At 40.8% G+C, this 17,000-nt stretch overlaps 1 protein-coding gene across 3 annotated transcripts in view; it reads left to right on the top strand.

Moving 5' to 3' along the window:
* Nucleotides 1-17,000, top strand: part of LOC124292176 (glycine receptor subunit alpha-4-like) — a 144,484-nt gene that overhangs the window by 33,810 nt on the left and 93,674 nt on the right. Inside the window, exon 1 of one of the 3 annotated variants that reach the window (XM_046729228.1) lies at nt 2,912-3,038. The exons of 1 other annotated variant lie outside the window; for it this stretch is intronic. In XM_046729228.1, coding sequence (XP_046585184.1) covers nt 3,017-3,038 — 22 coding nt within the window. In that variant the 5' untranslated portion in view covers nt 2,912-3,016. Of the gene's footprint in view, nt 1-2,911; nt 3,039-17,000 lie in introns of those variants that run through there. One more of the 3 variants, XM_046729229.1, reaches the window with a different exon arrangement.

The following is a 17,000-nucleotide window of genomic DNA, read 5'->3' as shown; positions in this document are numbered from 1 at the left end:
AATGGATTTTAAACATGGCCGTCTTCAGGCAGCCATATTGAAAATATATGTCCAGTTTTATATGACCATGTGTAATAAAGACCTAACAAATTAACACCATGTCTACCACGCAAAGTTTATTTTATGTGCGTACTTATAGCTTGGAACTATTAGTTTTAATAATCACACCTGGACTGGGGCAACCGAGAAAAATAACAATATTTTGGTCCTGTCCTCAGCCAATTATTCTTTCATGACTAAAACTAATGTGTAATTAAGTGTATGTGGTCCTAATGCGATTTTGTGCCAAAACAACATGTTACACGGTCTTCCTACACATTTTAACGTTTGTACGACATTTCCTGGAAGGAGTAGCCTAATGGTTAACTGTTCGCTCGTCATGCGAATACCCGGCTTCGATTCCCCACATGGGTACAATACGTTAAGCCCATTTCTGATGTTCCCCGCCGTTATATTGCTGAAATATTGCTAAAAGCGGCGTAAATATCAAACTCTCATTTCTTTGAAACAATAATATTTTGAGAATATTACAGATTTACAAGGTTAGCTACAGAGCTCCTTTTCCGCCAAAGTGTCTGTGTGGAGAATTAACTGTGATGTGTGAACATACAAAGTGAATGTAAGGAGGTGTTTGTAATTCTCCCCAAGACAACTGTTTGAAGATCGAACTCTACGAGTGTTTTCTTTGAGCTGTGCAGCATTGTTTCAGTGGAAATTCTTCACGATTATGGACAATTTTTTGTCGCTTGGAGTCCTGTGCCTTTGAGCTGACTTTAATTAATGTAACGACCGGAATCCCACGCGCTAATTGTTGCAGCAACGGCGACATCCGAACTACGTTGTCAAACTCGACTTATCTTCTGTGTGCACCATCACGGGGGGATGTACTATAACATAAAAACGAGTTTGACCGGGACAAAAATTAAGATTGATGCGGTCACCAGATGTTCACATGTTTTTTGACAGACTTAATAAAATATCAATTCTGCGGGCAGCAGATGCTGCTGATTGAGCAGGACATGTTTACCCTATATTCATACCCGTGAAGATCCGTGTTAGAACTGATCTTCAGTAACCCAGGTTTGTCGTAAGAGGCGGCTAACAGGATCGGGTGGTCAGGCTCGCTGACTTGGTTGACACATGTCATCGTATCCCAATTGCGCAGATCGATGCTCATGCTGTTGATCATTTGATTGTCTGGTCCGGACTCGATTATTTACAGACCGCCCCCATATAGCTGGAATATTGCTGAGTGTGGCGTAAAACGAAACTCACTCACCCTTTACGCAAACATCTGGTGTCATCACTAATTTTCCATCATCCATCGAAATATTTTTATCATGTTTTTCCTTTTTTTGCGCTTTTTCCCTTAAACGTTTCAATATTGAGATGAATCCCAATGGAATCTGTCGTGGATAATCGTTTCTGATTATTGCCTGTCGTTGGCGTGTTATACTTAAAGCCGAGGGCAATGTTAAACGTGTGAGAGTCAATATTGAGATGAATCCATGATGCCGTGTTTATGGTGGGATAGTGACGCAGCTTCCCACACTCGGAGGTCGGAGAGGATCAGGTTGGGGACCATTATCGAATCTTATAGATCTTCGTTTCAAATCAAACATGCGCACTCGTTTTAATTTGTATTGCCATGGTTACGTCGCGTCAGTCGTAATGTGTGAATGTTCCTGCAAAATTGCCCCTATTACCGTATTGGTTGTGAGATCGAAAACATTCCCAAACCGATTTCCTGACATCTAGACTCTAGTTTCTGTCTCAGCCAGTTCTTGCCCTGTCCCTATCATCAAGTGATGACGGTGTCTCCAATGCCAAGCATCACCTCATCAGTCTGCTTGGAGTGATTGACGATTGATAACCTAAGACCAACCCTCGTGACAACAACAGTGAGAGTATATTGAGAGTCCAATACCGTATTACCTGCATTTAACAACACGTCAGTCCGTTGATGTCGTATAGTGTGCCGACAGTATTAACAACGCACGCTATATTTATATTTTCGCACACATATTTTTTATTTTCATGCAAAAGGGAATCAGTAAAACTTCAAAAACTTTTACGATAAACTTGTGAAGGACATTTCCAACTTTGACACATCAGTTACAAAAACAATGTTTGATGCCGTTACCTGGTTGTACGTACACCATTAGACTAACATCTAGTACAGAAAAATACTGTTCATAAAAAATAATCACAAAATATAATGATAAGGAGCCCAGAGACTTTCTTCATTTTCAGACTATTCAAATCTAGACTTGCCACATATTCTAGACTTGCATGGGCTTTCGTGGATATATTTGTTTCAGCGTCTAGACTATTGAACCACATGTTCCGCACTTTCTTCGGGTGAATAATTTACTTGCCTTTGCGCGTGTTTGTGACGGTTGCCACCGGTCCGGCAAAACACGCCCATCTGTTCGTTAACACATCATATCTTCAGCATGTGAAAGAATTCATAAACATATATGCATGAGACAGTCGGGGTTAAACAGTGGGCTTTGCTTTCGGCAGATACTTGTTATGGTTGTATGCGTGGTTTTGTGACTTTTCTTTAAATCATTCCTGTACTGATTCGTAAAACAAATTCAAATTAGTTGACAGGGTAGCATACTCATAGTGAAATATAGAACTCGATTTGATGTTATTGTCCCTTGACCCGATTTATTCGACTACGTGTTCAGTTGCAGGAACATAGCTAACAGCGGCGTAAAACCATATTCAATGACTATCAGGGTATTCAATGGGGCAATAAATAAATCAAACGCAATACTAAAATGAATAGTTGAATAAGCTGTTGTCACTGACTATTGATCACCACCCTGATGGTCGCCGACATTGATCACCTTGATTTGTTGCATCACCGGCGCAACATCAGCAGCCAACACCTGCGACGCACGACACCAACAACGTCCTATTGGAGTGCCGGGGAAGCTGTTATAGCGCTTTTGTTTCTGACACGAACCATTCGCTGTATGGCAACGGATGTTTAAACTGTGTTGTCATGGGCTTCAGCTACACGAACAGTGAGTATTATGTGACTTCTATGTTCTAGAAATATATCACACTTTCGTTGAAAATACGAAATTTACAGCAACTGTATATGCTTTTTTTGATGCTGATACGGTGATATTGATCTTTCCGTGAAAAAGGTCTTATTTGCTATTGACATTATTCTTCCCACTTGGTATTCTCTGGTTTGTGGTGTTACACTCTTCTTGTAGTTACCTGTTGCGATCTTGTGCAGGAAGGTTGTCACAACTTAGCACTTTTCAGCGAGCTGTTCTACCGTCATATTTCGTGTACAAAGTACCACAAACCGTCAGTATTTGTTACAAAATGTGACTAAAGTCTCGCACGTCTTCAACGTCATAGACTACCTCCCCCTTGTAGTCAATGAAGTATCTGCCCGGTCAGCGGAAGGTCGTGGTTCGATCCCAGGTTACGTCATACCAAAAGACGTTAAAGGATGGTACTTGGTGTTAACCTGCCTGGCGCGCGTCATGAACGACTGGTCGGACGAGAGTCAGTATAGTTGATATAATCCTGTTAAACTGAAGCATGGTATCCCAGTAAGCTGACACTATGTACTACCGGCCTGAGATCATATCTGTTACATTAGATACCTTAGATTATGGTACTTGGGACAAGTTGTATGTATGTATTCAGCTGTGTAGTTTTATTGATCACTGGACAACATGTGGTGCGAGGGTGACTATACTGACAGCTGGAGAACAATATTCAAATCAGTTCGTTTCGTCAGAAAGTTCAGAAGCACCATTTATGTGACAACTGTGACGAAATACATCAACTGAAAGCTTGCAGATTACGGATGTTAACCAGACAGGGTTTCATTGTCATGGAGTAAAATCCTAATTTCATCTCGTTGAAGCAACAGGAGTAACACATTTGCCCGGACCTTTCACCAGATAAAGTGATACATGTTTGTAAGTCTCGTCATTTGAGACTTTTCTCCTGCCATAAGCGAACACCACCTGACTTCTTTGATGGGCATTTAAGAAGTTGAGGTGATGAAGAATGATGATAATATTTTTATGGATATACAACTTCTTTATTCTGTGAAGCGCGACTTTTCGTCCTAGATTCTAATGTCGTTGTCACTACTTGCTGTGAAAAGCGGAGTAAAACATATTTCACTCACTCACTTTACATATTTTGCCGATCTGTCAATTTCATCCCCTCTTCCTCCAGACAAATGTCACGCTAAATGGATGTACCACGAAGGGCTTGTCACACTAACATTTAGCCAACTGGGGTAGTGTATCACTAGAGCTCAATAACAGAGCCGCGGAATGACGACTCAATAAGAGTCAGTGACAGATAGTTGTGTTATAAACTGCCCCAGCATTTGAATACCCGCTGTCATGTCATGTTATATCTTTATTAACAATGAGGTGGATGGAATAGGAGAGGTGTATCTGAAGGAAGGGGAAAGATTAGAAATACAATATGTATATGGAAGCACGGTGGTACTGTAAACATATATACTCCCAGTTTACTGTTACAGTCGATATGATTCTTCCGTATCAATGCCGCCACCGCAAGCTCCATTAGAAACAACACTACTGAGACTGCCGCCATCACCGCTGCTGCTACAACTACTGCTACTACTGCCAACACTAGATATAACTACAGCTGCTGCTACTACTACTGCTACTACTAGTACTTCTTCGTCTTCTACTATTACTACTACTACTACTACTACTACTACTACTACTACTACTACTAATTTGACCTCGGGGAGGTGGGGTAGCCCAGTGGTTAAAGCGTTCGTTCGTCACGCCAAAGACCCGGGTTCGATTCCCCACATGGGTACAATGTGTGGAGCACATTTCTGGTGCCCCCTGTCGTGATATTGCTGAAATATTGCTAAAAGCGGCGTTAAACCAAACTCACTCACTTCACTACTGCAACTACAACTATGGCCACGTATATCTCGTCACTACTGACGCGAGACTGCAGAATGATTATAGTAATATCATATACAATTTCAGCTTGTCAATATCATCTACAATCTTTAAATTAGGTTTGTTTATGAAAGTCGTTAATTTAGAGTCAAGGACTACAATCTCCGCTTGATGTGTTAGCTCAAGTTTACATTTACTTACATTACATAACGCTCACCCTCAGGGATAAATGTTCTAGCGAAAGATCGATTTAGACAGATATGAATGAAATCGTTTGACTGATCATAAACAAGTTTACATTCTATGATTGATTCAGAATGTCGGATATGGAAAATTAGTAATTTGATAACTTTGGTGTTTTCCCCATGAAATGTGTAAGTTAGTTCGATGGTCTACAGAATCAAATCAGTACTATATCTGGATACAAGTACAAGACATCGGTAGGTCAAACTGCTCACACAAGTCACACAGTCACATCCTAAATCGATATTCGCCGAGGGACTTCTCGCTGGTATACTTGGTTTGAGGATAGAACGGCAATACGGGATTTTATGAACGATTCGAACAATTGTGAAGCGATCAATATTGCTTCAATATTGCTACTATCTCCACCACTACTTCTACTGCTGCTGCTGCTGTTACTACTTCTACGACTACTACTAGTATTTCTTCTGCCATTACTACTACTACTACTTCTACTACTACTACTACTACTACTACAACAACGACTTTATACTAATACTACTACCACTACTACTGCCACTACTACTACTACTACTACTACTAACGCTACTACTACTACTGCTGCTACAATTACTACTACCACTGCAACTGTGAGTAATCATTCCTTGCCTTCTACTACTGATTATGAAACAATTTACTACATCTGAGGATAATGGTGATGATTGCCCATGAACACGGCTCTATTTCCATGCTGCTGAATTGTATGAGGGCATGGCATTTCACTATTGACATAAATGGTTCAGTTAGTGCATGATATTTCATTCTCAACTCCCCAGGGAGTTTACAAATAAACGCAAGAATTAGTCGCTTGAAGGCTCGCAGAGGTGCTACATCCCAACAATCCCTGCCGCTTACGTTCCTAATAAACCGTGGGTGAGTGTCGGGTTTTAAAGATAGAGCTGGTCATGACTCCCGTGAAGATCCGGGTTAGAACTGATCTTCAGTAACCCGTGCTTGTCGTAAGAGACGACTAACGGGATCGGGTGGTGAGGCTCGCTGACTTGGTTGACACATGTCATCGTATCCCAATTGCGTAGAACGATGCTCATGTTGTTGGTCACTGGCTTGTCTGGTCCAGACTCGATTATTTACAGCTAGAAAATTGCTGAGTGCGGCGTAAAACAACAAACCAGGCAATCTGATTTCAAGTGATTGATTTATTAAACTTTCGCTATTTGACTTTTACACCCTCTGGCGTTGGTTGATGTGTTCAAATTTAAAGCAGGATCATATGGGGATGATGGGAGTCAATATCAGTTTTACGCGGCTTTCAGGAATATCACGATAGGGGCTGGCTTCACACGTCTTATACATACATAGGGGATAGAACCTGGACCTCCAGGCGTGACAAGCAATCCAACTTACCTTTTGCCCTGCCAGTCGCCAGAGTCGGCACGGGGATCAGGTTCGGTGAACTGACTGATTGTGTCAACTGCGTGTTCCCAAGCCATGATCAATAATGGTTTGCCTGGTCCAGACTCGACCGCCGGGATACAGATTAAATATTACTATTATATATATATTTATTTCCGGTACTGAAAGGCCACAGGCCTGTAGTACAATGCATTTATAAATCAATATTTACACGCACGGATAATATACATGAAGAAGGGAAAATAATCAACTTTAGGTTACATTGTGTTCTGAGATATATTCTGTCCTAAACAACATGGCATAGTAAACAAACATGGACAAGTTTTGAAGTATAGTATGGGTTTTGTTATTCAACAATGCTGAGAATTTATGAAGGTTTGGATGGGCACAATAATATTTCTTAATATACAACTTTCTGATGGAATTATAAGCAGGGCAAATTAAAAGAAAATGATATTCATCTTCTATTTGGTTAAGATCACATAGTTTGCAAGTTCCATTTTCTTTTTTGACATTTTTAAATATTACTATTGTGTTAAAACATCACTATATCTCTCAGAGCGGAGCAAGAGCATAGCGTAAGCCTTCAACCTATCGTTTCGTGTTTACAATGCGTCAATTCGCCTGAATGGGATAAATGCACCCCAAGTGAGTTTTGTTATGATACGATAGACGACTCCATAATGCACGAGTCACTTATGAACATTCAGTATTATTTCTTTACTCGGTATCTGATAAGTATAAACACAGAACTGTATTGTCAGTTTCAGTATAAGCAATGTGTACTGTTTGCGCCAAGTGGGTGTGCTGCCGTCATGAATATTCAGTGTGAAGCCGACAGGTTTGGCCTGAAGCACCAGCTGTCCCCATGGGAGGCGTCCCCCAGCCCACTCTGTAGACACTCACCATGAGTTATTGAAGTGGGAGGGTGAGGTACGACGACACGGGAGTGGAGACGGAGACGTGTGTCCCCGGCGCATAGTTACGTAATCATGGGTCAGGTCACCGCGTCATATCCAGAAATGACCATGTGAGGATCTGACATGGCAACACGTACATTATGGTCAAGGGTTTTTGGTTCGAAACTGCTGTCCCATAGATTGAATTGGTCGTTTGGAAATTGTTTACGAATGTTCATGCTTTCGTTTGTTTGTTGTTTTAACGGTATGTAAATAATTAAGTCTGAACCAGACAATCCAGTGATCAACATCATGAGCATTGATCTACGTGTGTGTGTGTGTGTGTGTGTGTGCATAGGCGGATCCAGAGGGGGGTACAGGGGTGCGCACCCCCACTTTTGTCCTGAAGGTTTATTAAATGACCATAGAAACTCTCGTGAATATGAAGTGTGCACCCCCTCTTTCTCAAATTTGTGCACCCCCCACACCCTTTTTTCTTAAAAAGCTGTATCCGCCCCTGGTGTGTGTGTGTTTGTTTGTGACAGAGAGACTGAAAGAACAAAATGAGAGAAGTTGAAGATTTTACGAGCGCTTTCGGCTAAGCTGACTGAGCACTCTGTGATCAGTGAAAGGTAGGTTAAGTGTTCCTTCACATACATACACTCATGCCAATAATGGTTGTCACCCCCATTTTTTCAGAGGGTTTTAATTGGAGTGGGGTGTGGGGTGGGGTGTGAGGTGTGGGGGTGTGGGTGTGTGTGTGGGTGTGTGGGTGTGGGGTGTGGGGTGGGGGTGTGAGGTGTGGGGTGTGGGTGTGAGGTGGGGTGTGGGGTGTGGGGTTGGGGTGGGGAGGGTGTGGGGTGTGAGGTGTGTGTGGGGTTGGGGTGGGGAGGGGTGACAACCATTATTGGCATGAGTATATTTTGTTATTCATATTCAATCTAACTCCGCCTATGATGATAATGCAGCTTCAGATGTGCGAAACGTTACCACAATAATCTTATATTCATTTTGTTTCCCACTTTCACTCCAACTCATAAACTGTGTTTGTCTCGTGGTTCCATATGTAATCTAGTTTCTGAACTAGATAAAGCGTTTCGTCATGCTGAGAAAATCGCAGAGATTTTTTATATAATTTCCACTCTGTGACACAGGCAGTTAGCATTTTGTAATTGGCAAAGCCTCGGCCACGTGCACCCTGCTGGTGGAGTAATGAAGGCGGTGGTTTTTTTTGCTCAAGTTACTTGTATACTGTGATCCCGAGGGTCTTGGCAAACCCTGGATGGCGTTGAAAATAATAAGTTAATATGTTTTAGGGGAAGAGACGGACAGCTCATTTAGAGTCTTTGTAACTTGTCGTCAGTAGAGTCGTATACTACGACGGTTTGGTGGCCTTGATGCAGTGATTTGGGCGGCGCGTGTTTCAGATTAGTTCAGTTACAGAAACATGAAATAATGGAAATTTTAATGTAAAACAGAGAAGCGATAAGAAACATTTCCAGAAACGTTTAACATTTCTGATATAGCGGCATTACTTCAAAATATAAACTTTTTTAACTTTCGTTCTTCATCTTGTCCAGTCTTGGTCACTTGTTTATTTATATGGATATAAATACGAGCAACAGCTGCATCTTGTAACTGTTGTACTGAGTCGCCTCAACATGGAAGGTGACATATATATGTAATAATGGAACGTCTTTGTGCTTTTTTTTTTAAATAAAACTCATTTGGACTTTGTACTTGAAATGTTCATGAATGCAGACTTGATCTCGTCACTATATGGCTGGGAAAATGCCGATGTGACGTAAAGCCCAACTCAACTCAACTTAATTTGGTTACTAAACTGTACTTCTCCCTTGGAATCATTAAATCAATTGAAAACCCAAGAACAGACATTGCAGAATTCCTTATACTTGGAATAGAACCCGCACTTGAGTCATTACAAGCGAACGCACCATCTATGGGCCCACTGACAACTGCTTGAAACACAGTTCGAAAGAAAAATACAAAGATAGGCGTTTTTCCTTATCTAACAACATGAACACGGGTATGATACCCTTCAACAATAACGTGAAAACTTATTAAAAATTATTCCGAAAAAAGATTGACGAAATAGAAATATGATCATGAAATGTTTGTGTAAACAATGAATAAACCTATCTCACGTAGATGACGCCTATTAATAACCGATGCAAACTTTAATAAGCATGGGTCAGGAACGTGACCTTAGAGATAATAACATATTTGAATTTCAAAACCGGTATCAGTGTAAAAAGATCCCAGATCATTATGGTTCCAAATATGGCCCAAATCTCAGTTAGCAGGCTTACGCTACACAAATCAATAAAGATCTTCTCATGAAAAACGAATACAGAAAGTGAGGAGCTTCAGATTATTTTCACTATGAATCATTTACTAATATCCCCAGGGGAAAATAAAACAAAGTGTTTTGGAAATCCAAACTGGTTCAATGAGGTCAAGGTCAGGGCTGAGGTAGCGTTGAACACAACACGGTGACAAGAAGTACGCCATTCTCCTTGAACTCTCGCCACATTAAGTCGCCTTCATGGCACACGCGTTGACACGTTTTGTGCCGTTATCCTGTCATCTCGCACAAGAAGGGAAAAATCTTTACAGGCGAAACTAGTTCATCAACAGCACACGTGTCACTTCCACACGCACTTCAACAATACTTCAGCGAGTAATTACAATTTATAGAAATTAATTGTTCACGTATTTGATTGTTTTGCCGTAAAGCTGTCAGTGGACCCGGTATTTTCTATGATTTCTCTTCTCAACCAAACGCTATGACATGATGTGGCGAAAATGAGATATTGAAATCAATTGTATTCCTGTGGTTTTTCAGACGCGTTATAACGATAATGTCAGCGAGTAATCAGTTTAGCTGATTACTGACTAACGTCTATGATTGCAGTTTGACGCAGGTTTAAGCAGTAATCAATATATATCCTTCTTGATGGCATGGTTCAAACTGAGCACATTCGCGGTCGTCATGACAAAACGGTTTACCATACCCGCTGTACATGCTCCGCAGCGCTGGATTAAGTCAATATTTACACATAACAGAGAAAATAATAAAGCTTTTAAAAGCATGACCCGGGTCAGCTATTCACAAATTATCTGTTAAGTAGAAGAAAATAATTATGGAAATGCGAGGGAAAGGATCCCACTACCCTGTCCGCCATGTTTGCAACATGCCGCGAAGGGCAATCACCCGTCTAATTGATGCATTCCGTGAAACAGCACCATCAACTCAGCGTGAGATGAACGACTCAATAATGATGTCGTGTGTCTGATGTAAGCGTTGTGGAATAAAATTAATATAAACGTCTGTGTTAAATGGAACAGATCTCCAACTGACTTTAATCTCACTGGTCCAAGGCACGCAAAAACATTTAACTGAAAATAACAGATCAAACCACATATATGAGATAAACCCCTATAAGGTTTTTACCGAGATGCGTGCCTGTATATACAACATATTTGTGGAGCTATTTGAATACATTATCCCACATTTAAGCCGCTTATCGAGGGATACAGAGGCCGTTGAGGATGTGTTTGGTGTCGTGTAATCAACAGTGATAGGTAAGCTGTTGTGTTAAACATACGACAGCGACTACGAGATGACTGTGGTCAGACAACATCGCCGACGGTTGGAGGATGCGGTGATTGCGAGCGCCGTTTAAGTCTATGTTTATGAGTCTGACAAGACGTGATACGTACCTTATCTTGGAGCTAGAACGTCCATCAGCTACACTTGGCATTTGTCTGGACGCTGGATACCATGACAGGTAGTAGTCAGAGAGTTGGTTTTAATATTTTTTGTAGATGTTCCCGATTCTTATCCATGTTAATTTGTGGTTTAAACATATTTTATTCCATTCAAGAAGAAAGAAAAGTATTGGCAAATAAGCCTAATTGGCTTATATTAATGCCGCTCCATAATACATGTGAAGGTTTACATTTATGTGTAATGTTGTACATGTTTATAATAGTTATAACAAGTTAACTCTGAATAATAACAATCTTGGATATCAACAATTTATCTTGGTTTTATTTCGTGGCCAGTTGATACAAATAGGAAAATAATAAAAACTACAAAATCTTTTATGAATCAAATCGTTTTGATGTACTAATGAATTGATGGACTGACCGTAGAATATCCATATTCGTCTGATGTGATACTGAGTTATTACCATTTAGCACATCCCGCAGGGAGAAACCTTTTACATAGAAATAAGATTCGTATCGAATGGTATTATATTTAGGACACATGAAAATATAGTGGAATACATCCTCACAATCCTGTGAGCAGGAACTAGAAGCATTATCAGAAATGAAGCGATTATACTTATCACTGTTTAAGTCACTGCATCCCAATCTAAGGCGCCAATTTATTATTTGACAGAATCGACAACCAAACTTTAGATCGAACATTGTGAATTTGTTAACAATCTGCTTGCAAATGTTATTGATTAATTGATATTGTATTAAAACCAACAAATGTACACCTCTCCGAAGGCATGTGCAACGTTAGCAAGTGAGTAAGTGAGTGGTTTTACGCCGCTTTTAGCAATATTCCAGCAATATCACGGCTGGGGACACCAAAAATGGGCTTCACACATGGTACCCAAGTGGGGAATCGAACCTTCATCCTCAGCGTGACGAGCGAACGCTTAAACCACTAGGCTACCTCACTGCTCCTGCAGTGTTAGCACAGAGACTGTGTATCATATACAGTGTATGGTCTCTGGGGTGTATTACTGGAATACCGTTATGAGATCGGAAGACAGAACGGCACTGACAACTTCACGCCAGGTTTACTGCGTTCTGTGAGCGCTGGCTGTCAGCTGTGGTTACCCTGCGCCTAACGTTCCAATTCCTCGGACTGTCGAGAATGGGAATACCGGCATTTTCATCTCACTGCCAATCAGCTGGCTTGCTGGTGCAGATTCAGCCGCTTCTGGGGCTATTACGTGTGAATTGTTGACACTTTCTTCTGCAACCACGTGTGTATATAGTTCTCGTGGTTCACACGCCGCGCCAGTGTGAAACGATCTGTTGTCTGTCTGCACTTGGCTCCGAACTCTGTGGAAACCGAGTACTCTGGTCACTCTAGTATCAGTGGATGCAGAGGTAGATCTCACGTGTGTCTGCTGAAGACTTGATATCATATTTCCCTGTTCAAGACGTGGTGTAAGACTTGTGTCCGTGGATGCAGCGATATTGATTCACATGTGTCTGTAGAGAACGTGGTGTAAGACTTGTGTCCGTTGATGCAGTGATATTAATTCACTTGGGTCTGTTAGATAACGTGGTGTAAGACTTGACTGTTGACAGACGATTCTGAGAATATCCCACTTGTAACAGCGGCCTGTGCATGCAGTGGATAACTCAGTGTCTGTTCTGTTGAGGCGGTGGCATAACCAGTTGTGTCTGTTGATGACGTGGAACCAGCCCGAGAAAACAGTGGTTTATTCATTTCACGTTTTTATTACCGGTTAACTCAATTGAAGGATTATAAACACAACTACTGCAAATGATTCTCACATCCTCGGAATAAAGGCGCTCCATTTGTGTTCAATTCATCGGAAAATCGACCAGTTGATGCAAAACACTAAACAGCTGGAGTCTGGTTGCGAGTTTATTGTTTTACTGAACAAAACATTGCTGTTTTAGCAGTCCGTGGTCGTTGTTCTCCATAATCTGTTTTGGAATATTGTTGTTTATACTCAACCACCAAGACAGGTGTGCCAGGTGATATTTGTCAAGTACGACAGGTAAGCTGGGTCCGGTAACATGTTGCATGTAGATTCTGATGATACTGATGCAGGTTGAAGTGGTGGGACATGTACACGGTTGATACTGATGAACAAATGGACAATGTGTAGATAGGGGGAATGATGTCACAAATACGTCTGGTAGTCATTGATGGAACTGTGTTGACACTTTCGAATAGTTAAATGACATCTCTCTCAAATGGTTTAAAACATATGTACGCAAACATTTTAACTGTTTAATTCCATTGAACCTCTGCCACCTATATATATGTATGCATATAAGTATATATGAAATATGTAACCAACAACTACAAATTTCTTCAAATGTCAAACGTCTCTGTACCATGTGTGCCTGTCGACGGGATGCAGGAAGATACTTTAAGTGATGTCAGTGCAGCTGTACGTGTGTACGCGATAGCAGTTGTATATATACTCCTGTTTCACAACAGGAACGCTGCACGGTAATATGTCAGTTCTTACCGCCGTTACAAGTCTGACGAACTGTAGAGTTACCGCAACGTTACCGCAGCCGTCGCCGCAGCCGTTACCATTCACACGTGACATCCATGTTACCGTAACTTTGAGTAAACTTGCATATGCCACTAGAAGGGGTATGTGTCATTGCGACCAACTATTATACAAAATGATGTGCAATATATACATATATTTGATGTATAAGCAATGTATACTCGCATATAAATTCGAAATTTGCATTGATGGGAACAATAAAAAAGAATTTAAAAATACCAAACTATTATGCAAAAGAAAATTTTACTTTTTTGTGAAATATCAATATGAGTATCAATATATTTACCAATAAGAATTGAAGTCTTAGTATCAAATGATCAATATAAATATATATCCATTGATAGCAGATGTTTTTAAACCAACGTTGAGTGTTCGTATAAAACCCCGGAATGGGTGCACCGATTTTCAATATTGATTTTGGTGTCAAATAAATCGACCTATCAGTCTGGTTCAATCGGGAGGCTTCATTATACTCGATAGTTTATTCCAACCCAACAGAATCCAAAGTCTTACTAACCGAGAACTATGCATTTCCTGGCATGGCGAGAAAATCCATGTTATCATCAAATTAAATTTGCATCATATAAGATTATGTACATATGGAATTTCAGATGGCGAGTGGATCTGATGCTTGTCAATAAGACATCTGAAATTACTTTTTATCGATTTCTATACATTCGGCGTATATAATGACCCACTTGTAGGGATGACATTGGATTTCGCGGCTTGGCGATCTCGAATTGTAAAGAGCTATCAACTGAGCCAGATGGTTTTCACGTGATCACGTGTGCCCCACAGCGTTTGCTTGTATTCTCACAATCTAACATGGCGGAAACATTGTGGAAAAAACACGAAAATATTTTCACGGCGTATCGTGAAAACAAGAACTGTTTATTTTCCTGGTCTATCTAGAAAGAGAACATTTCGATCCGGCTCACTTTGCTGTCGACAACACATTGCAGAATTGTTGTATATAGTGGTTGTATATAGTGGTTGTATATAGTGGTTGTATACATGCTATACTATTTATAGGAAATTCAGGAACACTCCATTCTTCATGATAAGCTAATGTGTCTGTCGTGAGCCAATTCTTTCGTGTGACAGCAGTTATAACTGTCATGATCCTTCTTTCATATTTTATAACCAATCTGTCATGACAATATATTTTTTTATAAAATTGGGTGTTCTTTAATTTCTATTTAGCAATTTGTTATTGTAGATGTTTTTCAACACATACATCGTAAAGTGTAAGTGCTCTGAGCAACATCACACCCACTCACTGATGCAAAAGTTGTTAAGAATGTCTAATACTGTTTTTTCCTAGAGGCAAATGTGTGGTATTTAGAACACTCTTGATTGTTTTGTTTCCCAGCTTTGCGATTCTGGTAATGCATACCGCCACCAAAACATACAGCCACATCTGTTTGTTTCATGCTCAGAGGCTCGTCTATAGCATCTATGCTGTGAATGTGTTTTGTCACATTTGCCTCATGGATTGTCAAATTCCACATTTGACAAATTTCATTGTTGAAATGTCATATGCTTCTCGGTCTGTCAATCATTTTCTTGGTTGTCACTTTCCCTTTGTCCAGTAGAACTACACACGTATCAGGGGACATATTGCAGCTCAGAGGAGAGTGAGTGAGTGAGTGAGTGAGTATGGTTTTACGCCCCTTTTAGCAGTATCACGGCGGAGGACACCAGAAACAGGCTTCACAATTTGAACCCATCTAGGGAATCGAACCCGTGTTTTCAGCATGACGAACTGAAGTTTTAACCATTAGGCTACCCCCACCGCCATCTAAAAGGAGAACGGTGCCTAGAAGGCATAATCCTGACCCCAACTTGCCGTTTCCAACTCCCCCTTCCCCATCCTCTGGTTATATACCGCACAAAACCACACTGCGGCAAGAACAGCACCATATGCCATTATCTGGGAACATTCGAACAGACTATATGCATAAAGCTGATAGACACAAAAGAACAATCTTTTTCTCACACATGTCTTTTTCAAATATTTCTTTTTGCATATAAATGATATTCATACCAAGATGAGTGTTTTTGATTGAATATTAACGTGTTGTTTAGTTCAGAAATAGGACGTAATTTCGAATTGTGACCATAACGGGTTTAGCATATTTTGAGTGTGCAACATGGACGTCGTTGATCGACGAGAAAGCTATGTGTTTGAGAGACATTTAAATGTGAATATGTAGAACGTACCCGGAAGTGTCTCCATGATGGGTCTTTACGTAGGTGTACGTAAGTGTTGTAACACAGTACTCCAACTATATGACGCTGGTCTAAAAAACCCGAGTCTTGACCAGAAATCCAGTGATTGATAGTCCGAAGCATGGCACCTGGTTACGATGCCCCGTTATTTACATAGTCTCCCCAATCACGTTATGCATTTTGCCGCTCCATGCAACCAACAATGTATTCCCAGGCGGACGTTACTGTCTGTATGTATGTGGCATTTGGATTGTCCAATGGTATCTTCATCACTAATGCCACAGTAAAACCAGGAAGTGGCTTTACAATGGTATCTATGGTTCTTGTCTGTGTGTTCCAGGGAAACAGGAAGTGTCTTTACAATGGTATCTATAGTCCTTGTTCGTGTGTTCCAGGGACATCCGGAAGTGTCTTTACAATGATATCTATAGTCCTTGTCTGTGTGTTCCAGGGACACCAGGAAGTGTCTTTACAATGGTATCTATAGTCCTTGTCTGTGTGTTCCAGGGACACCAGGAAGTGTCTTTACAATGGTATCTATAGTCCTTGTCTGTGTGTTCCAGGGACACCAGGAAGTGTCTTTACAATGGTATCTATAGTCCTTGTTTGTGTGTTCCAGGGACACCAGGAAGTGTCTTTACAATGGTATCTATAGTCCTTGTCTGTGTGTTCCAGGGACACCAGGAAGTGTCTTTACAATGGTATCTATAGTCCTTGTTCGTGTGTTCCAGGGACATCCGGAAGTGTCTTTACAATGATATCTATAGTCCTTGTCTGTGTGTTCCAGGGACACCAGGAAGTGTCTTTACAATGGTATCTATAGTCCTTGTTTGTGTGTTCCAGGGACACCCGGAAGTGTCTTTACAATGGCATCTATAGTCCTTGTTTGTGTGTTCCAGGGACACCAGGAAGTGCCTTTACAGTGGTATCTATAGTCCTTGTTTGTGTGTTCCAGGGACACCAGGAAGTGTCTTTACAATGGT

The sequence above is a fragment of the Haliotis rubra genome, unplaced genomic scaffold, assembly GCF_003918875.1.
Source record: "Haliotis rubra isolate DU_JTF1 unplaced genomic scaffold, ASM391887v1 Scf51, whole genome shotgun sequence".
Classification (NCBI taxonomy): domain Eukaryota; kingdom Metazoa; phylum Mollusca; class Gastropoda; order Lepetellida; family Haliotidae; genus Haliotis; species Haliotis rubra.
This window is presented reverse-complemented; position numbering and strand designations above follow the sequence as displayed.